The sequence below is a fragment of the Aotus nancymaae genome, unplaced genomic scaffold (assembly GCF_030222135.1).
Source record: "Aotus nancymaae isolate 86718 unplaced genomic scaffold, 86718_ANA_hifiasm-v0.15.2.pri h1tg000053l, whole genome shotgun sequence".
NCBI lineage: Eukaryota > Metazoa > Chordata > Mammalia > Primates > Aotidae > Aotus > Aotus nancymaae.
This window is the reverse complement of record NW_026988467.1, coordinates 32,632,630-32,657,818: the sequence shown is the minus strand read 5'-3', so window position 1 is coordinate 32,657,818 and position 25,189 is coordinate 32,632,630. Positions and strand designations below refer to the sequence as shown.

General features: G+C 54.1%; 1 protein-coding gene across 8 annotated transcripts; it reads right to left on the bottom strand.

Annotated features, from left to right (window-relative positions):
• MAP7D1 (MAP7 domain containing 1) lies at window positions 1-25,189 on the bottom strand. Of its 8 annotated transcripts, none has more exons than XM_012439679.2 (18): window positions 24,891-25,189; window positions 10,247-10,591; window positions 9,979-10,047; window positions 8,759-8,922; window positions 7,775-7,889; window positions 6,252-6,362; window positions 4,943-5,065; window positions 4,683-4,846; window positions 4,410-4,555; window positions 2,705-3,033; window positions 2,278-2,455; window positions 2,052-2,190; window positions 1,850-1,954; window positions 1,531-1,584; window positions 1,290-1,332; window positions 1,094-1,184; window positions 784-977; window positions 1-605 (listed from the first exon to the last, which is right to left on the bottom strand). In XM_012439679.2, the coding sequence occupies exons 1-18, from the start codon at window positions 24,934-24,936 to the stop codon at window positions 595-597; spliced, it is 2,427 nt and encodes an 808-aa protein (XP_012295102.2). In that variant the 5' UTR covers window positions 24,937-25,189; the 3' UTR covers window positions 1-594. The 8 variants fall into 8 exon arrangements, with proteins under 8 accessions (XP_012295102.2, XP_012295069.2, XP_064219755.1 ...); XM_012439657.2 differs by lacking the exon at window positions 24,891-25,189 and adding an exon at window positions 19,901-20,142 and having other exon boundaries at window positions 512-605; XM_012439646.2 differs by having other exon boundaries at window positions 1,290-1,335; window positions 4,683-5,065.

Here is a 25,189-nt window from a genome sequence, read left to right as displayed (position 1 = left end):
TTGGCAGAATTATTCTCATTTTATTTCTGGAGACATTTAATCAGATGCAGTAACACTGATTCCAGGCGAGGGCAAGGGGCATGGGTACCCCTGAAGCAACCAGTATCCTGTGGCCCAAGGTGTCTCCCATCCCCAGACCTGGGATCCCCCTCAGTTACAGTTAAATAGAGAGAGGAAGATCTCCCCAGGGGGCTTTGGGGGGAGGGTCTGCCTCCTGCACCCACCCTCTCCACGCAGAGGAGTCTGAGCACAAGCTATTTACAGTATTCACATCCACTGTACCCCACCAAACCAAGGCAAATACTACAGGTGGCCCTTCCCCAAGGGAAGAGGCCAGAGAGGCTGTGAGTGTATGTGTGTGTATGGGGAAGAGGGGATGTCCGTGCGTGTGAGCACACGAATGCACTGGGGGGAGATCTGGCCCCAGCCAAAGAGACATCAGTCTATAAGGTGCAGATTAAAAACAACAGAGAGGACCCATCCCCAGGGGCCCAGGCCACTTCCATCTTTGTTCCGTCTTTTTCTCCTCCTGACATCCTGGTAGGTGATGCAGAGGAGCCCTCGAAGCTGTGCCCGGATCCAAGGCAACCCGTCTTAAAGGACTTCTGGGGGAAAAAGGGAGGGGAAACAATCAGGACAAACAGCACCCAAGCCCAGATAGCTGGGGGTCTTCAGCGTGGAGCAGGAGGGCGCCTGGCAGAGCCAGAAGAGAAGGCAGGACTGAGGAGTGCAGGGAAGGCTGCTGGGAGGAACGGAGCTGAGTCCAGGAGTCAGGAGACCCACCTGTGACCTGCGGGGACTGCACCACAGCTTTCTTGAGGAAGGCTTCTGCCTCTGGAAAGGGCAGGAGTGCCTCTGGTGTTCGGCCCAGACTCTTGTCCCCAGAGGGTCCCTTGGGGGAGAAGCCATTCTCCTGGTGTGCTGGGAGGGGCTGCAGGCCATTTACCAGGGACCCTGGCAACTCCTTGCTTGGGAGGCTGTGGATGTAGAGGCCCAGGCTCAGCACCTCACCTCCCAGGAAAGCCCTAGCCACCCGTAGCTCCAGCTGCAGCCTGCCTCCCTGCTCAGGCACCCTGGGATTGGAAGCTGGTACCTCCACTGAGGTTCCTGTGGGGCGGGCTCCTCTTTCTGCACAGCCTCCTTCTGCAGTCCTGGGGGCCGAACCTCTACAGCTTTCACAGGCTCTGTCACAGGGAAAGAGGGGCCATCAGCCAGGGGCTGGCAAAAGAGGTGAGGATGGAGGAGGGGAGTGACAAAGGGGAGGGAGGTGAGGAGAACCGGGTCTTTACCTGGGCTGGAACCGTTCGCGTTGGCCTCCTTGCTGTCTTGCTTCTGCTTTGAAGAGGAAAAATAGTCAGGCTCCAGGGACAGCAACCCTGGCCACTTTGGACAGAGTTCTGTCCTCCCCTTGGCCGGGCCGCATCGGCCTCCCCGACAGCCTCGTTCTCCTTGGCCATGCATGCCTTTCCGAAGCCTCCTTTTCCCACCCTGGTCCTCACACCCAGCACTGCCCTTTGGAGGAATTCTGACCTTGGTTTCACCAACTTCTGACTTCCGAGTCCTCTTCATGATCTCCTCCAGACGCTGTTTGTGGAGGCCCCACATCAGTTAAGCTCGAGACCCTCCCCTAATCCTAAACCTCCCACCAGCCAGCCCCGGCCTCGGAGTCTCAGGGCCTCCCAGCTCCTAGCAGCCCTTTCCAGGCCAGGAACTGGAATCTACCCCAGTGCTTTCCCGTCCCACCCGCTCCGAGCCCAGGCCCCGCCCACCTGGCCCCGCCCACAAAGCCCTGCCCACCTGGCCCCGCCCACCTGGTCCCGCCCACAAAGCCCTGCCCACGCCCGCACACCTTTCTGCGCTCCTGCCGCTCCTGCTCCTGCTGCTGGAAGTGCTTCTCCCGCTCCAGACGCTGCTTTTCCGCCTCTTCTCGCGACCGAGCTTCGGCCTCCTCTTTCTGCCAAAGACCCCAGTGAGCGTGGGGCACCTGACTCCAGCCTTCCCTCCTGGCCCGCTACGCCCGCGCCCAGCCGCCTCCCGCCCGCCGGAGGCACCTGCTTCTGCAGCCGCTCCTGCTCCTCCTGCTCGGCCTGCGCCTTCTCTCGCGCCTCCTGCTCCTCCCGCCTCCGGGCCTCCGCCTCCCGCTCCGCCCGGGCCTCGGCCTCCCGCGCCAGCTGCTCTTCTCGCATTCGCCTGGGGTACGGAGGACACGGTTCGCGCTCCGCTTCTTCTCCGGCGCCCACGAGGATCCCGCCCCCGTCAGTTCCCAAGGCCACTCACTTGTCCCTTTCTGCCTGCAGCCTCCGCTCCTGCTCCTCGCGCTCCCGCTGCTCCCGGGCCTGGCGCCGCTTCTCAGCCAGGAGCCGAGTGGCCTCTTCTCGGTCTGTGGTGCCGGCCATTGGTTTGCTAGGGGTCACCGGGGGAGCAGGGGCTGGGGGTGAGGTCAAGACAGCAGCGTCTGGAGGGGGATCCGGGACCAGGCGTCAGCACACCCACGCAGGCACAGCCAGCACCCCTTCCTGGGACGCGCGCAAGCCTTCCTGCTGTCAGCTCCCAGCGGCCTGTGTTCTGGGCCCAGGCCTGCTGAGGGCAGGAGTCTCCTCTTTCCGGGTCCCACTCCCAGTCTTCAGGCATCTCTGGCAGCCCACACCCCCATGCAGGAGAAGCTGGCTTCTCTTGCTTGGCCCACCCCTCTCTTCATGCTCACCTGCAGGGGTCTCCGCGGGGAGCTGCTCCTTCTGGGGCGGGGCTGGGGTGGGCGAGGGCGCCGGCGAGGGTGCCGGTGTGGCTGGGGCTGCTGGCTCCTTCTCGTCACTGGCCCTGCGCTTGCTCTGGCTCTTGTCCTCGGGCCCTGCGGCGCTTGGGCTCTCCTTTGCCTCCTCCTTCCTCCGAACCCGTCCCTTGGGGGATGCAGTGATGCCTCGGGGGGACGGTGGCTTTGGAGGCAGAGTGTGGCCTGGCCCTGGGCTGGGGCATGGGGAGGCAGGCCTGTGCCAGGATGTGGAGGGAGAGGATGGCCGGGCCTTGGATTTGGGGCTGAGAGAAAACGGAAAAGGGAAGGGTTAGGACACATGGACACACACACACACATACACACACACACAGAGAACTTGCCACTTTCCCTGGGAAGTGTCCCCTCCTCCAGGGTAAATCAGCACCGACCCCTCCTCCCCCTTGCTCTCACAGAAACACACCATTCCCTTTTAAAGCATATACCCCAGTTTGTAATGACATATGTCTCTGTGGGATTTTTTGATTATTGTCTGTCCCCGGCCAATAGCCTGTAAGCTTAATAAGAGAAAAAAAACCAGGCCTGGTATTAGCTCACCAAAGTGTCCTCAGCACACCCTGAGTGCTACCTGGCAGGTCCATTCATCATTCATTCAGCAGAATTTTTTTTTTTTTTTTTGAGACGGAGTTTAGCTCTTGTTACCCAGGTTGGAGTGCAATGGCGCAATCTCGGCTCACCGCAACCTCCACCTCCTAGGTTCAGGCAATTCTCCTGCCTCAGCCTCCTGAGTAGCTGGGATTACAGGCACGCACCACCATGCCCAGCTAATTTTCTGTATTTTTAGTAGAGACGGGGTTTCACCATGTTGACCAGGATGGTCTCGATCTCTTGACCTCGTGATCCACCTGCCTCGGCCTCCCAAAGTGCTGGGATTATAGGCGTGAGCCACCGCGCCCGGCCCGATTTTTTTTTTAAGATAGGATCTGGCTGATGCCCAGGCTGGAGTGCAGTGGTATGATCAAACATAATTCACTGCAGCCTCGACCTCCTGGGCTCAAACAATCCTCCCCTTGGCCTCCCAAAGTGCTGGGATTACAGGCATGAGGCACTGCCCTGGCCCTTCAGTAGGTATTCACCGAGTGCTTACCAGGGTGCCAGGCACACTGTTTTAGGTTCTGGAGTACTTCAGTAACCAAAACACTAAAAAATAAAAATAATAAATAAAAAAAAGAAAGAAAGAAAAGAAAACAAAAAAAATGGAGGCTGGGTGAGGTGGCTCACACTCACATGTGTAATCTCAGTACTTTGGGAGGTGGAGGCAGGTGGATCGCCTGAGCTCAGGAGTTCGAGACCAGCCTGGGTAACGTGGCAAAATCCCCTCTCTACCAAAAATACAAAAAATTAGCCAGGCGTGGTGGCGCGCCTGTAGTCCCAGCTACTTAGAAGGCTGAGGTGGGAGGATAGCTTGAGCAGGAAGGTCGAGGCTGTAGAGAGACAAGATTATGCCACTGCACTCCAGCCTGGGTGACAGAGGGAGACCTTGTCTCAAACAAACAAAAAGAGAGAGAGAGAACTCTGCCCTTACGGAAATGCATTCTAGAGGTGGTGCCCAACAAATACCTGCAGGTGATGAAAAAATGACCCGGTGAGGGGCAGGGTCCCTCGCACCGCCCGTGCCCACCTGAGCTCAGAGGCCGCGCTAGCCGAGAGGCGGGCGCGTGGGGAGGCAGGCAGCGACTGGCGCTTCTTGAGGCTGCGCTCCCGCGCTAGGGCACTCTTCTCCTTCTCGTTTTCCCGCTCCTTGTCCTTCTTCTCCTTTTTCTGCACCTGATGGGAAAGGAGGAACGGAAGGGCGGCGGGGGAGGAGAGTTGAGGTCAGCAGCGCCCGCGTTCCGCAGTTCCAGGCTGCCTGTCCCCCACCTGCGCGGCCACTCGAGCCAGTCGAGCCACTCACCGGCGAGGCCTCCGGCCGGCGGCGCACAGGAGCAGGGCTGCCCCCGGCGCTGGGCTTGCGGCGCTCCCCGCGCTCACCGGCGGGGGCGCAGCGGTGCAAGCTTCGGGGGGCGCTGCACGGCGTCAGGGGGCTGGCGGAGGCCGAGCGCGGGCACACCGGCACGGCTGCAGAGGGATGAGTGCGGTCGGGTTGCGGCCCGCGCGCCATCCTGGCCCCTGCCCGGCCCCACGTGGGGCCTCTCCCAGGGTCGCAGCCCCTACCCTGGTCCCGGCCGTTGCGGGGCAATGTGACCGCGCTGCGACTCCGAGCAAGGAAGGAGAGGGTGGGCGTCATCAGACGATCCACGATGCTGCTCTCCCATGCGCTCAGCTGCAGGCTGCGATCTAGAGGGAGAACGCCAGGTGAAGCCGGTCACCCTGGGGGCCGCAGGAGGCAGGGAGAGGCATGGGGGCAGACCAGGCACCATCCCCATGCCAAGCCCAAGGATTCTCACCCGGGAGGCCTCTCCCCACAATCACGCCGGGGCCATACTTGTCTTCCCTACCATCTGGACTTCCACTGCAGACCCAGGCAACCAGACACCTCCCAGGGCAACATCCTGCATCGGATGAGGTTCCCCCCCTACAACTCTCCCCAGGTGAAAGGGCCCTGAACCGCACATATACGAAGGAGCCATCCAGGATTGGAAGAAGACCCAACTGCCCTCTGCCATGTCCCAGTCTAAGGCCTTGTCCCTCCTGCTCTCAGAGGGCTGACCCAGCAGAGGCTGCCCCATGGATTGGGACAGTGAGGGTCTGCTCCTCTGACTCAGCTTTCAGCAGTCCTGTGCCAGGGAGAGGCTGCTAGGGTGCCTGCCTGCCCTAGGCCACCCTGCTCTGTCCCCTCAGCTGCTGGGCTATTTTTAAGCCTCAGTCAGGTGGGACTGGTGCAGCAGCTGATTTGGTTGCTAGGCAACAAAGCAACCAAACAAATGCAAGAGAAACTTATAAATAACTCCTACCATGGCTCCTTCACATATGAGCAACGGGGCATGGTGGGAATGCAGGGGCTATGCCACCTTGGTTGGCTTAACTCTGGAACCAGCCAAGGCCATGACTGGGATTCTGAAGGCAGAGAGGGCAGGATTGCATGGGCCCTCTAGGGTGGAGCCAGAATGAGGGGACTCTTCCACCCCACAGCACCCAGGCCAGTCTGGCACATGGGGGCAATGCCACCTGCCTAAGGTTGGCCCAGGCCAGCTGGCTGTGGTTGCAGAAAAGGCTGCCTGCCTGTCCCCACCCCCAGCCACCACCTCCAACTTGCTCTTAAGGCCCCTGCCAGGCTTCCTGCCCTCTGGGCCATTGTGCTTTGTCTCTGTTCTCCTCTCCTGCAGGGCAAACTCTGTTCTCAAGGTCCAGACCCATATGCCGGCTCCCCCGAGGGGCACAGAGCCCTGGGTAGGGTAGAGTGGGGATGGGGACCTGGAATATGTGAGGGCTCCAGGGACCTGCTGTTCTTGCTGAGCTCTGGAGGAGGCTTGGTGGGAGCTACAAGGGGCTCTGGAGGAGGAAGGGCTGGGCCTTCTCTTACTTCTACTGGGGGAGTTCCAGAGCGTGGCAGAGGACTTTGAGAGCCGCTTGTTGATTATAGAGTCCACGTGTTTGGGCAGGTTAACTGCCGACACGGAGCACCTGCTCCCACCTGGAGGGGAAAAGACACGGCATTAGGGCCGGGCCGGGCAGGAGCCAGTGGGGGGCACCAAGGCCTTCCATGCAGGATGCTCCGAGGGTAGGGTGGGAGAGGGAGGAGTGGGCAGGCTAGGATGAGGAGAGGAGGCAGCCTTGGCCCTGGGAGAGGGAGGATGAGGGGTAGGTGACCAGAGACAACCTGGGTTGGGGGAGCCGACGGAGAAGGAACAAAGGGAGGAGATGAGTAAAACTAGAGTAGCTACAGCTTTCCTGGCGGGACCAAGGAAGCCATTCCTTACGGCTAAGTACTGCAACCCCTCCCCATAACCACCCAACATTGGCACTTGCTGACACTGCCCAGCCAAGGCGTTATGGATACAACACCCAGGTACTGGGACAAATGCAAAGACGTTCCTAAACGGGACCTACACGGGTCACAGTCACTTGCACAAGTCCACGTATTCATCCAGAGTCACAAAAAGACATGCAGACACAGGCATAGAGAGTGGCAGATACTTGGGCATGCACACACGTGTGCAGACATGCACAGGGACAGAGACACAAACACAGATAGTGTGCCAGACCCAGATGCACATAAGCCACAAACACATCGAAGCAACCTAATCATGACATTTGTAACAGCTCACATTTGTTGATGCTTACCACGTGCCAGGTACTGTGTGGGGCACCACATACATATGACCTCATTTGATCCTTCAAACATCTATCTAGCACCTCAGGGACAAGTAGTATCATTATCCCCAGTTTACAGATGAAGAAAGGGAGACCGAGAAGTTAAAGGTCACACTGCAAGTGCCAGAGCTGGAACCCAAGTCTGTCTGACTTAGGAGCCTTCACTGAGGTACACAAGGCCACAGACACACCAAGGCAAACGCTTATTAAGACACACAATGCACAGATCCATGAGCACATACACCGAAGATCTACAGCTAGAAATACTGAAACTTGCCATTGTATAAAGACATCCAAACACAGTGGTACATACATGCCAGCAAAGAATCAGACCAAAATCCATGGTGGCCCTACGTGGAGAAAGCTCAGAGACAAAAATCTACCTTCTGAGACAAGGAGTGACAGTTTCTTTAAGATCCAGTGTCTGTAGGGCATTAAAGTCTTTTATGTATCAACAGCTAATAATAATTGACAGGTGCAAAGAAGACTAATCCTAAAATGACAGAGATTTGAAGAGCAAACCAAATGGAGAGACTCCATCTCTGATTTGATAGTGGAAGTCCGTGGGAAGGGACAGTTTGGTTTACAGACCATTGTAGAAGACACAAGTCACATGAAGCAAAGCACACCTGCTGCAGGGGGCCACCAGCTCCTTGTAGGGAAGTTGTTCCCTTCCCTCACTTGCCATCCCAGCCTTGCCCACCCATCCCCCAGCCCCAGCAGCCTACTCACTGGTCTTATGTCCTGGAGAGCTGTGGTGCAGGGCCCCTGCCCAGGACCAGCGCTGCTGCCGGATTTCGGCCCACGTCTTCTTCACTGACCGTTGGATGGCTGCTTCATAGCGCTCCTGGGGGAAGGTGGGGAGAAGAGAGAGATGTGGACTCAGAACATTCATGGAATTTGGGATAAAGGCCCTTCTTCCACCTGTGACAATACCTTCCCCACTCCCTTCCCTCGGAATCTTTTCCTGACTCACTGCAGGTAACCAAGGTTACCAAATTCTTGTTATGATTAAGGACCAAGATCCCTTTCGACTTGTTCCTGGGGAGCTTTTCACTGTTCTTGAGTCATTTCCTGAGTGTATGAGTTGCTTCTCTGAGGATAGGGTGGGACTTACCCTACCTAGGGCTCCCAGGCAAGGCCACATCTCAGGCACTGAGGGTCCTGTGATCTTGGGGCTATGTGTTCCCTTTAGCCTGAGGCCCCCCAGGTAGGGCCAGGGGACCATTTCCTTAATTTTCTCACCAGTGTTGCAGCCAGGGCTTTACCCATGTGACAGAGCTAGGCACACTCACACAGACGCATACCTGCATACACACACACACAGACCCATGCCTGCATACACACACACAGAGACGCATATCTGCATACATACAGACACATATCTGCATACATACACATACAAACGCATCCCTGCATATAGACACACACATACCTGCATACATACACACAGACACATGGGGCACGTGTACAAACACAGGTACTGACAGTAAGCAGTTACAGGGGCCTGCAACAGCACATTCAGAAGCAAATGTGCCTGCAGTTGCACAGCTGCCCAGATATTCTAACATAGGGACACAACTGTAGATGTGAACACAGATAGGATCACGTAGACACAGATAAGGCAGAGCCGTGAACATGGACGTGCATACACACTGCACCAGTATGCAGATGGTGAGCACATGTGTGCACGGATCCACGCAGACCCATCCGCACCTTGTTTTTCTCGAGCTTCTGCCGCTGCCGTTCCTCCAGGGCTGCACGGCGTTGCTCAGCTTTAAGCCGTTGCTCCTCCAGCCGCCGGCGGCGCTCCTGGAGCTGCTTCTCCCGCAGTGCCTTGGCCTTCTCCTCCTTCTCCAGCCACACTGCCTTCTTGGCCGCTGCGGACAAAGGAGCCCAGTGGTGTGTGAAGGGTTCTGCAGCAGGCCTAGGCCAACTACATCTCCTCCAAGTGGCCAGCCCTGCTACCCATGCCCTGGGTGTGTCTTTCTCCCACCTGCTTAGGTGGAGCTTTCAGTCCGAGACAGCCGCCTCAAATTGAGGGGCTTCCTGAAGACAGGACTCCGGAGAGGCCTATTTCTCCCCACATTGGCCTTATGGGCTCTCAGGGCTGAAGGAGAAATGAATGCTTTAGTGTGAGATCCCCATCTGACTTGGGGGGCCTACCAGACTCATGTCCATATACTGTGATTAACAGCATGGGGCCAGGCACAGTGGCTCACACCTGTAATCCCAGCACTTTGGGAGGCCGAGGCGGGTAGATCAGGAGGTCAGAAGTTCAAGACCAGCCTGGCCAAAATGGTGAAACCCCATCTCTACTAAGAATACAAAAATTAGCCGGGCAAGGTGGCGGGTGCCTGTAATCCCAGCTACTAGAGACGGCTGAGGCAGGAGAATTGCTTAACCCGGGAGGTGGAGATAGCAGTGAGCCTCGATTGCACCACTGCACTCCAGCCTGGGAGACAGAGCAAGACTCTGTCTTTTTTTTTAAAAAAAGCATGGAATTGGGGCAAAATGAGTCTTCTGGGTCTGAATCTCAGCTGCTCTACTAGCTGTGTGCTTAGGCAAATAATTTCTTTTTTTTATTTTTATTTTTTATTTTTTGAGATGGAGTCTTGCTCTTGTTGCCCAGGCTGGAATGCAATGCTGTGATCTCGGCTCACTGTAACCTCCGCCTCCGGGGTTCAAGTGATTCTCCTGCCTCAGCCTCCCAAGTAGCTAGGATTACAGACAGGCGCCACCACACCCAGCTAGCAAATGATTTCATCTCTCTGAGCCTCTGTTTCCTCCTCAAAGTGGGCTGAGGATTAAATGAGATAATGTGTGTCCTCCTCTTAGCACAGTGCACATAATTAAGTGTTGCAGACGTGTTGGTGTTATTAATAGGATGCTGATGGTGACAATGAAGAAGATGATGAAGCTTCCTGCTCACTCACCCAGGTACTTGGCCCGCTCTTCTCGCCGCTCCTTTGCCAGCTTGTGTCTCTCTCCTGCCTTCTTCACCTCTGAGCAGAAGGAACAAGAACAGACAGGTCAAAAGGCTGTCACCAAAGAGGAGTCAGCCTCAAAAGCCCTCCCTCCGGGCCTCACCCCATCCTTTCTTCATCTCCTCCAGGGCAAAGGGGACTCTCTCAGTTGGCATGATCCAGGGCCAGGACCGTGAGCCAAGGGGTTTACACCCAGGCCGGGGGTCATTACACACACCTTGCTTGGTGGGTGGGCTGTCAGAGGCTGACACTGCTGTTGGAGATGGCTGGCTGCTCCTTCGAGGAGGTCTGGCATCTCGTGGGCCTGTGGCTGGTGGGGTGGGTCCTCTGCTTTTTGCTTCAGAGGAAGGGGACTCTTCCTGCGGGGGGGCTGGCCTAGGCCCGACCTGCCCTGAGGGGCTCTCTGGTTCCAGTGGGAGCTGCTTAGAGCTAGTGGCATTCTTCATGGCAGGAGGGGTGTCTGGGGGAGTGTCGGGGACCAGGGCTGACATCGGTGGTGGTGGTGGGTAAGGGTCACCTTCTGGAGAAGGTCTTGGCTCTGGAGGGGTCCTGGCAACCACAGCTGAAAGAGAGGAGAGAGGAGAGAGGTCAGATTGCTCATCTATGCCATCAGCTCAATATGTGGCCCCCTCCCTTGTTCAACTGACCTCTTCATTCACGTGTATTTGATATATTTCTATGTGCCAGGCCCTGTTCCAGATACTCACGATATAATGGTGAGAAAATAGCCATGATCCCTGCCTCTGTGGTGCTTACCCTGTAGCAGGGCAGACAGACAAATAGCTAGGCAACTACAGTAGAGAATAAATACTACGTCTGGGGCAGCACAGCAGAGATGGTCAACCTATACAGGGAGGGCTTGCTGAAGAAGTAACAACCAAGCTGAGATCCGAAGGATAAGCCGGCGTTGGCAAAGCGAGGAGGAGAGGTCCTGGCAGAGAAGAGTGTATGTGAAAGGGCAGAAAGGAGCAGGGTGCGCTGGAAAAGCTGAGAACAAGCTTGTAGCACTTATTGGTGCACCAAAGTCACCGACTTGTTTCCATGTCTGCCTCCCTCTCTTTTCTGCTTTACCTCTGGGTGACTGTGCCCAATCCAAGGTCTGTTCACAGAGGGTGCCAGTGCTGGGCACATGGGACTGACCAAGAGGAAGGACGTTAAGTATGGGCTCAAGTGGGATCCTTTGCTGTGAAGATTCCCATTGGCAACAAGCTACGTCCACTTTGTAATCTTTTCTCTCCCGGACCACACCCAAATTTCTGCTTTTAACACATGACTATTGTAGAAACCCTGTAAAAGACATGGAAGCACCAAGTAAGGGAGCCACATGATTTGACATATACACATGTGGGGCAATTGAGAGACAGGCCTCAGAGTCAGTCAGATGAGGAAGATGGGAAGGGAGGCTTGCTTCCACCAGACAACAGTGGACAAGCCAGTCAACCTCTCTCAACCTCTCTTAGCTTCAGGTTCTTTTTGTTTCGCTTTCTTTCTCCCCAAGTTAGCTTACTGCCAGGGACTTTTTTTTTTTTTGAGATGGGAGTCTCACTCTGTCACCCAGGCTGTAGTGCAGTGGTGCAATCTCAGCTCACTGCAACCTCTGCCTTCTGGGTTCAAGCGATTCTCCTGCCTCAGCCTCCTGATTGGCTGGGATTACAGGCACCCGCCGCCATGCCCAGCTAATTCTTGTATTCTTAGTAGAGATGGGGTTTCACCATGTTGGCCAGGCTGGTCTCGAACTCCTGATCTCAAGTGATCCACTCGGCTTGGCCTCCCAAAATGCTGGGATTACAGGCATGAGCCACCATGCCCAGCCATGCTTTTCACTCTTACTCAGCGTCTCCACCAAACTTGGTTCTCTCTTCTGGGAACTATGGCCCTCTCGGGATGTGGCAAACTCTTCATCCCTTTGAGTGACAACGTGTGTGGGGAGGGGACATGCCCAGGGAGTTGTCTTTGGGACTCTGGGCACCTTTTTCAAGGAGGTGAGAGTCCAGTTGTTTGTTTGAGCTTTGAAGCCAGATTATTTAAACGTGAATTCTGGCTTCTCCATTAACTAACTGTGACTTTGGGTCAGTTACAGACTCTTTCTGTGCAGAGCTCATCTTCTATAAAATGCAGATATTGGGCCAGGCATGGTAGCTCATGCCTGTAATCTTGGCATTTTGGGAGGCTGAGGTGGGAGGATGGCCTGAGGCCAGCAGTTCAAGAGCAGCCTGACCAACACAGCAAGACCCATCTCTATAAAAAAAATTAAATAAAAGCCGGGCGCGGTGGCTCACGCCTATAATCCGAGCACTTTGGGAGGCCGAGGTGGGTGGATCACGAGGTCAAGAGATCGAGACCATCCTGGTCAACAAGGTGAAACCCCGTCTCTACTAAAAATACAAAAATTAGCTGGGCATGGTGGCGCGTGCCTGTAATCCCAGCTACTCGGGAGGCTGAGGCAGGAGAATTGCCTGAACCCAGGAGGAGGAGGTTGCGGTGAGCCGAGATCGCGCCATTGCACTCCAGCCTAGGTAACAAGAGTGAAATTCTGTCTCAAAAAAAAAAAAAAATTAAATAAATCAGATGCAGGTATTACCTGCCTCACAGTATTGTGATGAGTGTTCGTTACAACAGCCATTGACATTTACATATTTAGTGAGAGCCTCCTATGTGCAAATAATTTTTATACATATTAGTTTTTGTTTTGTTTTGTTTTGTTTTTTGAGACAGAGTCTAGCTCTGACACCAGGCTGGAGTTCAGTGGCACAATCGTGGCTCACTGCAACCTCCGCCTCCTGGGTTCAAGCGATTCTCTTGCCTCAGCCTCCCAAGTAGCTGGGATTACAGATATGTGCTGCCACACCCAGCTAATTTTTGTATTAGTAGAGACGGGGTTTCACCATGTTGGCCAGGATGGTCTCGATCTCCTGACCTCATGATCTGCCTACCTCGGACTCCCAAAGTCCTGGGATTATAGATATGAACCACCACGCCCAGCCTTATACACTTAATCTTCACTGACAATAGTTATGAAGGAGTCCTCTTACAGATGAGGACAGTAAAGTAAAAAAAGACGAAGCAAAAAAAGTGAGGTCATTTGAGATCACTCAGCTGGTCAGTTAAGGAGCCTGGCCTTGGATCCAGTAGCTGTCATCAGAGCCCCTGTCCTTACCCATTATACCCTCCTGCCTTGCTGAAGGCAGTATGAGTGAATGGGGCTCATACTGCCTTTGGAATTTATTTTATGCAATAAATTATCTGAGGCTCACACTATTTTCCCCCTCATTCCTTCCCATCCAGCTTTCTGGGCTCCAGGCAAGGGCTCCAGGCAAGGGCCCCAGCTGAGGCCCTCTCTCCCCCATTACCCCTCCAACTCCGCCAGCTCCTAGGCTTCATGCCACCCATCTCTTCCCATACCAGCAGGAGACGGCTGCCTGGTCACTGCTAATCTATTCCCCAGCCAGCTGCAAACTCCTTTACCAATTCCGATAGTCAACAAAACCAGTTACTCACTCTAATGAGTGCTTACTACTCACTAACAGTGATGCATCCTGTGTCCTCGAAACTCTGAGAGGCAGAGATTCTTATCCTCATTATTTAAGTGAGGCCAACGAAGCCCCAACCTGCTAAGTGATCTGCACAGAGTCATACAACTAGTATGTGGCAGAGTTGGGATTTGAACTCAGGAAGGGCTGAAGCCAAAGCTTGGGTGTGTAAATCTTAAGCTTGAAGGTTGAGGGTGAGGCCTGTTTATTGCCATTCTCCAAGCATCTGTGCGTGCTGCAGGTGTTGCAAGGAAAACTGGTAGGCGGGTGTTTGTCTATACCTAGGCAAATCACACCCACCAGACAAGACAGTCAGAGAATCCCCAGCTAGGTCCCAACTCGCCAGGTGAAGGGAGGCTGGGAGGAGGCAAAGGAGTGAGGCTTGGAAGAACCTGCACCCAAGCGTCAGATGTAGTGGAGAAGGAAGCTCATAGGCTTCTGAGTCCGACAGGCCTGAATGAGGATCTTGGCTCCAGGGGGACCTTGGGTAAGGCCTGAACTTGTGTGAGCCACAGTTCCCTCATGGAGTTGTTGGTACAGATGGGTATGTCATCTGTGGCACCTGGCAGGGGCTTGGTAAGTAGCACCTGCCCCCAAGAATATATCCATGTCTCCCCATCTCTGCCCAAAGAGAATGCTTCAGCCAGGCCTTCACCCCCACCGCTCTGCAACATTGCTCTTCTCAAGGACACCCGTGACCTCCATGCTGCTGAATCCAGCAGGCGGTTTTCCAGCCCTCATCTTCTTTGGCCGCTACACAGCTGTATCTGCCACAGTTGATTTCTGACAGCTCCTTGAAAATCTGCCTTCCCCTGGCTTTGAAGACAACACGTTCTCCTAGTTTTCCTTCTACTTTGCTGGCTGTCACTCCTCGGTCTTCTCTGCTGATCCTGTCTGAACTTCCCAACCTCTCAGCACTGGAGTGCCCTAGGGCTGAGTCGAGGACCTCATTTCTTTTCTGTCCACACACACTCCCTTGGTGACCTCACCCAGACTCACAGATTTAAATGCCATCACTGCTGACGACAACCAAATTTGTGTCTCGAGCCCAGACCTCTCCCTTGAGGTCTGGTTTCACTCATGCAACTCCCTGCTTGACACCCCTGGCGTCTCACAAATGCCCCCAGTTTAACACATCCCAAACTGAGCTCCTGATCTTCCCCAAAAGCCTACTCCTTCCCACTTTCCCCATCTCAGCTAATGGCCACTCCATCACACCCCACGTCTAATCTCTCAGCAAATCCTTTTGGCTTTATCTTCAAAACAGATCTCAAATCTAATCACTTCTCGCTATCTCCACTACTATCACTTGGGTCAGAGCTACTGTTAGCCCTGATAACAGATTCCCTGCTCCTGGTCTTGTTCCCTCTGGGTCTTCTCTCTACACAGTAGCCAGAGTGATTGTTTGAAAATAAGTCAGATCACGTCACTCCTCTGACAAAATCCTGCAAAGATTCCCCATCTGAGGGGAAGAAAAAGCCGAAGTCATCACGATAGTCTATCAGACTCCCCAGGATCCTGACCTCTTCGACCTCATCTCTTTTTCTCTCCCTGCTCAGTTTTTTAGCCACTATCCCTTAAGGGTGTTAGGGGAGTTTCTGCCTCAGGGCTTTGCATTGAGGAAATAGTGTTTCCTCAGTGGCTGTTCCTCTGTCGTGAAATCTCTGCGCCCAGATTCTGCATTCCTCATTCCCTCCCCTCCTTCAGGTCTTTACTTTGATGTCACTTTTCACTGGAGCCTTCCCTTACCCCCTATTTAAAACTACAAACTGGGCCAGGCATGGTGGCACACGCCTGTAATCCCAGCACTTTGGGAGGCCGAGGTTGGTGGATCACCTGGGTCAGGAGTTCGAGACCAGCCTGGCCAACATAGCAAAACCCAATCTCTACTAAAAAATAAAAAAATTAGCTGGGTGTGGTGGCATGTGCCTGTAATCCAAGCTACTTGGGAGGCTGAGGCTGGATAATCACTTGAACCCGGGAGGGGGAGGTTGCAGTGAGCTGAGATTGTGCCATTGCACTCCAGCCTGGATGACAGAGTGAGACTCTGTCTCAAAAAATAAACAAACAAAAAACTACATACTGCAGGCCTGGGGTGGTGGCTTATGCCTGTAATCCCAACACTTTGGGAGACTGAGACAGGATGATCCCTTAAGGCCAGGAGTTTGAGACCAGGCTGGACAACATAGTGAGATTCCATCTCTAAAACAATTTTTTTTTAACTAGCCAGGTGTCACAATATGCTGAAATGGGAGAGTTTGAGATTACAGTGAACTATGATCATGCTACTACTGTACTCCAGCCTGGGTGACAAAGCAAACTCTGTCTCTAAAAAAAAAAAAAAAAGCAATATAATTAAATAAAGGCCAGGCAAGGTGGCTCGCACCTGTAATTCCAGCAATTTAGGAGGCCGAGGTGGGAGGATCACTTGATGCCAGGAGCTTGAGAACAGCCTGGGCAACACAGCGAGAACCTATCTGAACTAAAAAAAAACAAAAACAAAACAGCTGGGCATGGTGATGCACATCTGTAGTCTCAGCTACTTGCGACGCTAAAGCAGGAAGATACCTTGAACCTAAGAGCTGGAGGCTACAGTTGTACCACTGTACTCCAGCTTGGGCAACAGAGTAAGACACTGTCTCAGAAAAAGAAAAAAAATTTAAATGAAACCACGAACTGCAGTTGAAGTCTCCCTCTCATTTCCAGCTGTCGATTTTTCTTTCCAAGTCTTCTTTTTCTCCATAGGCATTAACACCATTTTAACAGTCTCCCACTGCTAGAATATAATCTCCATGAGGGCACAAATTTCTGCCTATTTTGTTAGTTGGCCTATCTTTAGGGCCAACAGAGCCTGGCACATAGGTACTCCATAACTGTTTTGTTGAATGAAGAAATGAATGAACTCCACCCAGGCAAAGATCATCATCACCATCATTGCTCTCACCTGGATGAATACAAAGTCCCCCCACTGCTTGCCTGCACCCCTTCCCACTCTCTGCTCCACTGAACAGCCAGAGCAAATGCGAATCTAATCATGGTACTCTGTCACTTGAAACTTGTCAGTGGCTTTCCCTTCTTGAACTCACCCTACTAGTCCAGTATAGTCTGAAGTCCCTGACTCTCTCCCCCAACTTCTTGCATCTCCTCTCCTACCCTGCTCCTCACTTGCTCTCTGAACTCCAACCACACTAACCTTCCTTTAAGGCTGATGACCACCCACACTCCCTCCTGCCACAGGACCTTTGCACATACTCTTTCCCTCTTTCTCTCTTCTCTTTTTCTTTTTTCTTTAAAGATGGGGTTTCACCATGTTGGTCAGGCTGGTCTTGAACTCCCGACCTCAGGTGATCCACCAGCCTTGGCCTCCAAAGTGCTTGGATTACAGGCGTGAGCCACCATGCCCGGCCTCTTTCCCTCTTTTCTTAGCTAGCTCCTATTTGCCCTGCATGTGTTAGTTCGGTCATCACTTCCTCTTGGAAGCCTTCCTTGGCTTCTCTGATTAGGATCAATTCCTTTGTTGGATACAGTCATGGCTTCATGAGCCTTTGGAACACGGTCACTGTTCTGATTTTAAACTTCCTTGCGTGGTTCTTTCCTTGTGTCCGTCTCCTCCTAGATGGCGAGGAAGCTCCACAAGGGCTGGCCATGTCTACTTTGCTCACTGCTGCATCACCAGCAGCTACCACAGTGCCAAGTACATGGAGACAGTCATAAAATAGTTGAATAAATAGTATAGCACGAATAAAGTGCTATACTATGAGGCCACCCTAGCCTAAAGCAAGCACATATACGAGGAGATTTTTACTCTAATAAAGAGTAGATCTGGGCTGGGCACAGTGGGCTCACACCTGTAATCCTAACACTTTGGGAGGCCAAGGCGAGCAGCTCGTTTGAGCCTAGGAGTTCAGGAGCATTCTGGGCAACATGGCAAAACCCCATGCCTACTAAGAATACAAAAATTAGCCGGGCATGGTGGTGCATGCCTGTAGTCCTAGCTACTCGGGAGGCTGAGACAAGAATCTCTTGAGCCCAGAGGTGGAGGCCGCAGTGAGCTGAGATTGTGCCACTGCACTCCACCCTGGGCATCAGAATCAGACCCTATCCCCCCGTCCCTGACAAAAAAAAAGTGTAGATCTATGTGGCAACTTATTGCAAAGGGATAAACACTTGAAGAGAAGCAAAACAATTCCATCTCATGAGTGTTTGGGCAGCTTCCTGGACTAAGCCACACAGGTGGAAGTTAATAAAAATAATAATGAGTGTTTACTCCAGCAGCTCAACAAGAAAAACTTCTCAAGAGGCAAACAAGAAGTTTGGAACTTCTCTTGTGACCTGGCACGTGACTGACCCTGAATACAAATATTTTCTTCACAATTATGCCAACTCTGATGAAATGTCACTGGGATCGTGTTATGTGGGGCAGATCGCATTAAGCCAAATTAACTCCTTGGTTCATTATCTATATAGTATGATTAATCTTTTATGATCATTCTCATTTTCAACCATCAAATATGGTCCTTCGGCTACTTAATTTTATCTTATTTTTGGTCTACCCCAGATTGTAAGGTTTTGGCACTGTTTGGTTTTATTTTGCCACACTAATATCTACCAGAAGTATTTGTTAAGAATGAGATAAGAAAAAAAAAAAAAAAAGAATGAGATAAGAGCGAGACATGGTGGCTCATGCCTGTAATCCCAGCACTTTGGGAGGCCAAGGCGGGTGGATCACGAGGTCAAGGGATCAAGACCATGCTGGCCAACGTGGTGAAACCCTGACTCTATTTAAAAAAAAAAAAATTAAAAATTAAAAAAAAAAAGAATGAGATAAAAGACAAATAGTTTCTATTTATTTCTTGGCACTGAGAGCATTAGCAGGGCAAATGTGCAGTGGCGGGTTGCATTGTGGGGTCAGAAAGTCCTGTCTTCCTAAGAGCCTCAAGAGGGGCTGTGCCTGGGTTCTGCAGAAAGATCAGAGTCAAGTCCCTCAGAGAGACTGTCACATGTCTCAGAATGCTAACACCCCAACTCCACCCTCTGGGAGCTGGCAGTCCTTTCCTTTTGTCTCTCCCTCCTCCCACCCCGACAACTCTTGCTGGGTCAAATATTCCTCTCACAACACTGATAACTCAGTCTAGCTTTTCTGTTTTCCCCTGCCCCCATCAGTGTGAGAGCTTATAAAGAGAAGAAACTCAGTCTTAGTCCTTTTTGCAGGCCCAGAGTCTTACACAGGACCTGTCTGACACAGAGCGGGAGTTCTGTGTCTGTTTAATGAATGTCCAATGGGTGGGTGGGTAGCTGGGTATGTAGATGTGTGTGTGTCGGGGGGCGGCTACTATAGAAAGCTACCTAGCTAGTGTGTATTTAGACACTCAGGCTGCTCCAAAGCCTAGTCTGTCTAAACTCTAAATGTCATGTTCATCTCAGAGCCTGCATGTCCCCAGCCAGTTCCCAGGCCCAAACTAATTTACTGAAGCCCTAACAGAAACCATGCACTTTCCCTTATGTCATTTGATTCTGATGACAATCCTAAAGTTCTATAATGGCCCCCATTTCACAGATGACAGAACTTAGACAGATTAAGTGGACTGTTCATGTCAGTGTCAGAGGTAGGATTTGAACCCCAAGTTGTCTGATGATAAAACCCTTAAAACCCTTATGTCATGCTATTTCTGGTAGGCGGTCACATCACCCCACCCTGAAGCTCCTGCGTGTCCTCTGAAGAAGGAAGTGACTCCGTGGTTCCCCTGGGGAGACTTCCCCACAGAAGTGAAGGGTGCAGGTGGGGCAAGCAGGCATTGAGCTCAGAGCACAGGAATGTAGGGAAGGCAGGCTCCTGCCCAGGCTGGCCCTCAGGAGGCAGGAAGTGAGGTGGGGAAGAACAGCCCACCTCCAGGGGCAGCGCTAGGGAGTGCCCAGGTCAGGGCTGGTTGTGGGGCAAAGGGGGCGGGGTGCAGACAGGAAGCATGGGAGAGGCAGAGGCATGAGGCAGAGAGAAGACAGAACAGAGATCAACATCCCTAGCAAGAATCCTCCTGGCTCTCACTGAAGATTCCTAGGTGACAATATTAGAGCAGAGAAAGACAGAGAGGCAGGCAGAGGGCAGAGACACACAGAGAGACAGACATGTGCACACAATGCAGACAGACACCAGACAATGTAGACAGGACTGCCCCCCTCCTAGGGCACTCCTTCTCAGGGACCTGCACAACGGTGAGAGACAAGACACATTCTTTTCTCTCTCTCTCTCTCTCTCTCTCACACACACACACACACACACACACACACAAAGCAGACTTACTGGAATTCAAAACTCTACACATATCTGAGATACACAGACGTACCCACACAAGTACGGGGCCAGGTACCTCCTTTGAGGCACAGACGAAGCCTCAGAGACACACACAGCACACAGAGACACAATGTCCCCGGAATATTCATGTAGCCTCATCCAGGTCACTTCTGCCCCTTCTGAGCAAATTATTTCCCTAGGCCCAGAGAAAGTCCGATTAACAAGAGCAACAGCTAATGCTTTTGTCAGGCACAGCTAAACACATTAAACTCATTAGTTCATTTAATCTTTGCCACAATCCTATGAGGTAGATATTACTACCCCATTTTACAAACGAGGAAGCAGATTCAGAGATTAAGACACTTGCTTAAGCTCCACAGCTGCTGAGTAGCAAAGACGTGGTTTGGACCCGATCAGCGTGAGTCTACCAAGCCTGCATCCCCGTGGGGGCAGCCTCCTGGGTTTCCTCTCCTGGAGAGATCTGGGCTGGGAGAATACGAGGTTGGTAGAAAGGACAAACTCGGGAATGCGTAATTGTGGGGCTGGGACAGGAGGGACCCTTAGGGGGCAGCATTACTCCTGGCCTGGTCCGAGCTCAGCCAGCTCTGAGAAGGAGTGCCCTAGGATGGGGGCAGCCTGCTCCAGCGGTTGGGCAGCCGGGCACTGGGGCCAGGGCATCGACCTCTGTGGGTGATAAAGCCGGGAACCCAACTGAGACTGCAGATCTGAAGGAGCTCTCTGGCCCAGCCGGCAGCCATTGTTCCCAGCCTCCAATCAGGAGCACCCACTTCCTGTTATTTTAGGCGGCAGGAAATGACCCCATCCCGCAGCCTGGGCCCCACCAGGTCCCTCCCTCAGCCCCAGCAGGGCTGCCCAGGCTGTTACCCAGATGCTGAAGGCAGAGGCTCACCCTCAGGCCAAGGCCTGGAGATGGCCCCCGAGCTAGACTATTACCACCACCTGGGTCCAGGGCCACCTCCTGGTTCAACTGCTTAGGCTCCAAGCTGGCAGGCTTCCCACAGGACCCCAGGCTCTGCTGGGGCTACCTCTGCCTGCCAGAGAAAAGATTATGGGGTCCCCAAGACCAAGATGCCCACACAAAGCCAGTCACGGGAGGGAAGCGGTCCAGACCTGGTCACTGGCTGGTTTAGCCGTGATAATTCAGCTTAGAGGTTTGGGGCACAGACTTCAGAGTCAGATAGATTTGAGTTCAACTCCTGCTTCTGCCGGTTGCTGGCTGTGTGACTTTAGGCAAGTGACTTCATCTCTCTGAGCCTCATCTGTAAAATGGGGATAACGCTAGTCCCTACGCACAGGACTGTGGCGAGGGACAAATGAGACAATGCCCGTGACATGCTGAGCATTATGCCTGGCACGGAGAAGGCCCTTAATGAATAGGAGATAATAAGTGGGAGATAATTAATGGGCGACAACTCAGTTCACCAGGGAGTCTCTACCTGGCCCACATCTTCTCTTACAACTGGTGAGAAGCGCTAATAAGGGCAGCAATACCGTGTTCCCTACTCCCTCCCAGGCTCTCTGCTCCCCTCAGGGCAGAGCTGCAGCTGAGAGGTGGTGGAGGAAACACTGAAGGCTGTGCCCCTGGGTGCCAGGCAGAGCTACCACCAGCCAACAAAGCTGCATTATCTGGGCCTGGCTGGTTGGCTCCTTCACTAGCCCCAAGGCCCAACAGGGACCAAGGACATGGGTCCCAGCTGCCTGTGGCCTAATTTCCAGCCTGGGTCAGACCTGAGACCTGTCCTGATGGCCCTCAAGTATGGCCATTCTAGTCTGGGCCCAGCTTTCTGCCCCTTCCCTCAACCCTTCCCCATTATCCTGTCGGGAAGGGGGGACCCTAGCTGGCCTGGTGCCCCTTCCACCTCATTTGCATATGCATGACTGCACATTAGGGGCTCATTAGAGGCCTCATTATTGGGCCCACCAGCCCAAGAAGGGACTGGGAAGCTGTCAGGGGGAGGTGCCAGCCAGCCGGCTGCTGCATGTATGGCCACAGCCCACTGCGCCAGCCTCACCAAGTTCTACTCATCCCTTCAGATCCACCTCAAATGCTGCCTCCTCCATGAAGCCTTCCACAAGTAGACTCCACTGCCCACTATCACCATTATACCTGGTTTCCCTGCAGTGAACACATCTGCCTCCCTGGCCGGGTTAAGAGTTCTCCAAGGGTCAAGACCCTGATTCACTTCTCTGCCATCCACATAGCCTGGGCCGAGCTGGCACACAGTGGGGCATCAGCATAGGTGTGCTGGATGGCCGGTTGCACCCATTTCTTGGGTCTTCTCTCCTATTCCCACTGTCCCACTTAAGGTATGGGGCCCCTCTGTTCCTGGATACACCGGATACATCCTAGCTCACGTCTGCCTAGAACTCCCCTCTCCCCTGCCCTCTGTCTTATATTTACCTCCTACAATTCTAATCAATCACATCTCAGGCTTCTGAGGGAACTAAAAATAACAACAGAAAACAAACTGCTGGCACTTATTTAGCATTAACTATGTGCCAGGGCCTAGTATAAGTATTTTCTGTGTTCTTCCTAATTAAATGATGCCAATGTCCCTATAAGATAATTTCTAGCATGATTCTCATTTTACAGATGGGCAAACTTAAGACTTACGTTAAGCAACTTACTCAGGTCACATAGAGGTAAGTTACGAAGTGGAGACCTAAACGGTTTGATCCCAGAATCTACAAACTGACTTCCAATTCCTGCTCCCACCCTCCCCTGTATTTCGTACCTCCCTGCTGGCACCGGTTGCAGGAGCATAACCACAATAATGGTAATAACACTTTATTGCAGGTGTCTGGTGTCTGCGTGCCAGAATCCCTGAGTTACATCACCTCTCACCCTCGCATTAACCCTCGCATTAACCCCACGAGGTTGAAAACGCTGTCCCCATTTTCCAGGGGCAGAAACTGTGACTCCAGGAGGTAAGTCACTTGCTCCACTCCAGTAGCTGGCACATGGCTAACTGGGATTTCCATCCAGGTTTTCTGACTCGAAAGTGGACCCCACACTTGTCCTCTACTCCATGCCACCCCCTGTTACTGCTCAGTGTGCACATGCACAAAGGAACTCAAAGGGAGCAGGGATCATGCCACATCCTCTCGGAGACTCAGACCCATGCCTCAGACTCTCACAGGGCACATGCTGTGAGCATGCCATTTACTCCTGGAAAGCCTCATAGAGGACTCCTGTCACCTTTGACTTTTCTGTGTGGGGAACAGCCACCATCCTGATCCAGGTTCTTGTGTGACTCCATCTAGATCCCTGCGTATAGAAGAGTCCTCCCAATGAAGGAAGGCTATATGCATTCCCTCCCCAGCCCTCCCCCCACCACCCAGCCTCCGCCTGCCCCCAGGACGGCCAAGCATCTCATCCATGCTCTCATATTCAGTCTAGGCATCCTACCCAAGTGCCCTAATTATAAACTAGCCACCAGCTCAGGCTCTTTATACCCCAGTCACCACCCCCACTCAGGCCCCCAACTATACACCAGTGCCAGAGGCCCTGAGGTGCAGAGGGCCAGTAAGCTGAGGATGGACTCAGGCTGGGCCTGGATGTCCCCTCTCAGGCTCAGCCGAACCAAGACAGACCCAGCCACCCTTGTTTCTAGCCCAGCCTACAAGCCTCCTGAAACCCACCAGTCTGATGGTAGCCTCACCTCCCTGTTCTCCCAGCTCCCACACCCGAACAGTACCCTAGAAGCATCCTCGCTGGCATGGGGAGGAACCCACCCACAGACCATTGGCCCCACCTTATCCTGGGCTCTCTGCACCCACACACAAACTGTTTCATCCTGGGCCCACACCCTAAGGGGCAGGGAGGTGACAGGATTAGGCTCAGGACTCCATGGGGGTGTGGGGATGGGGCCACCTCCCCCCTGAGTCAATAGGAACAGAACTTGGGTCCTCAGTAATCATGTTCTTCCCTCCCCTTCCAGGAAGAAAGAGAAATTGCCTCCCTCCAAAACCAAGCCCAACCAGAAACCTGTCCCCACCCCCTCATCAGCTGCTCCCAGATCCGAATGGGATTTGCAGAAGTCCTGGGCACTGGTGGTTGGTGGGGCGAGGGAGGGGAGGGGAGCTTTGGTGGTCTAGGGTGTGGGGAGAGAGAGAGAGAAAAGAGAGTAAGGAGGGAGGTATCAAAGCCTCAGGCTGGGGAATGATGTGGCAGGTCCGGAGAGTGCCGGCTTGTAGCCTTTACCTCATTCTCTAGTAAGAGACTCGGGCCCCGAGAGGCTGGGAAGGAGGGCAAGCAGGAGAAGCAGATTTACTTCTGTCCCCGAATCGGGCTGGGTGGGCTCCAGAGCAGGCCTGGCTGCAGGGAGACGGCCCACTCCCCAGCTCCCGCCCTCGCCCCAAACAATGCAGCCTCCCCCTCCCCCTCGCCTTTATCCGGCGGGTTACTTGGCAGCCGCGGCTAGAGACCTCCCTCTCCCCTGCCCTCCCTCCCTTCCCCTCCCCGCCGGCCCGCAGCAGCAACAGGCCCTTTGCGCGGCAGCTGGACGGACGGGGTGGGGGCGAGGTCTGGGCCAGGGCCTGAGGGTAGGGATACTAAGGCCGAGGCCTCGGTATGCAGGGCCCAGGCCTGAGAATCCGGACCCCCAACACACTCAGGCTAGGGTCACATGTGCCACGGGGGATGGGGAAAGGGACGGAAGCCCTAGCTCTGTGGAAGTGGATCTTCAGGGCCTGGGGTGGATCGGGAAGAGACGTGGGGGCGGGGAAGCCGAGATGGCACCAAGCTGGGGCAGAAGGGTCACCCCAACAACTCCCGCGCGGGGTCCCCGCCGCTCCCGACGCCCGACGCGTCCGGCACCAGGGGTGGGGGAGGGGGCAGCTGTCAGAGGATGCACCGGGAGCAGGGAGCCGCAGCCGCCGCAGCCTTTATTTTTAAACTTGCAAGTGGTCAGAGGGCGCGGCGGCGGAGGGGTCCCCGCCCAGCCGGCCCGCCTCATCCTCGGCCGCCCCGCGGCCCCTCTATCTCCCCCCATCTCGCCTCCCCGTGGCTCCCCGCATACCTGGGGGTGCGCCCGCCCCCAGCTCCGCACGCGGGCAGCTCTCCATGGCTGCAGCGTCACTGGGGGTCTCGGGGTCTCAGCGGCGGCGGCGGCGGCGGCCAGCGGCCAGGACAGGGGTCCCGCGGCGCATCACGCCCGGCCCAGCCCGGCGGGCAGCGACTCGGAGGCAGGGGCGCTCCAGGGAAGGTCGAGGCAGGGGGCCCGCCAGGCTCAGAGGTGCCAGTTCCCCAGGGTCCCTCGGCTGCGGCCGCGATCCCGCTCCCTGACCGGCGCCGGCCCAGTCCCGGCCTCGGCCCAAC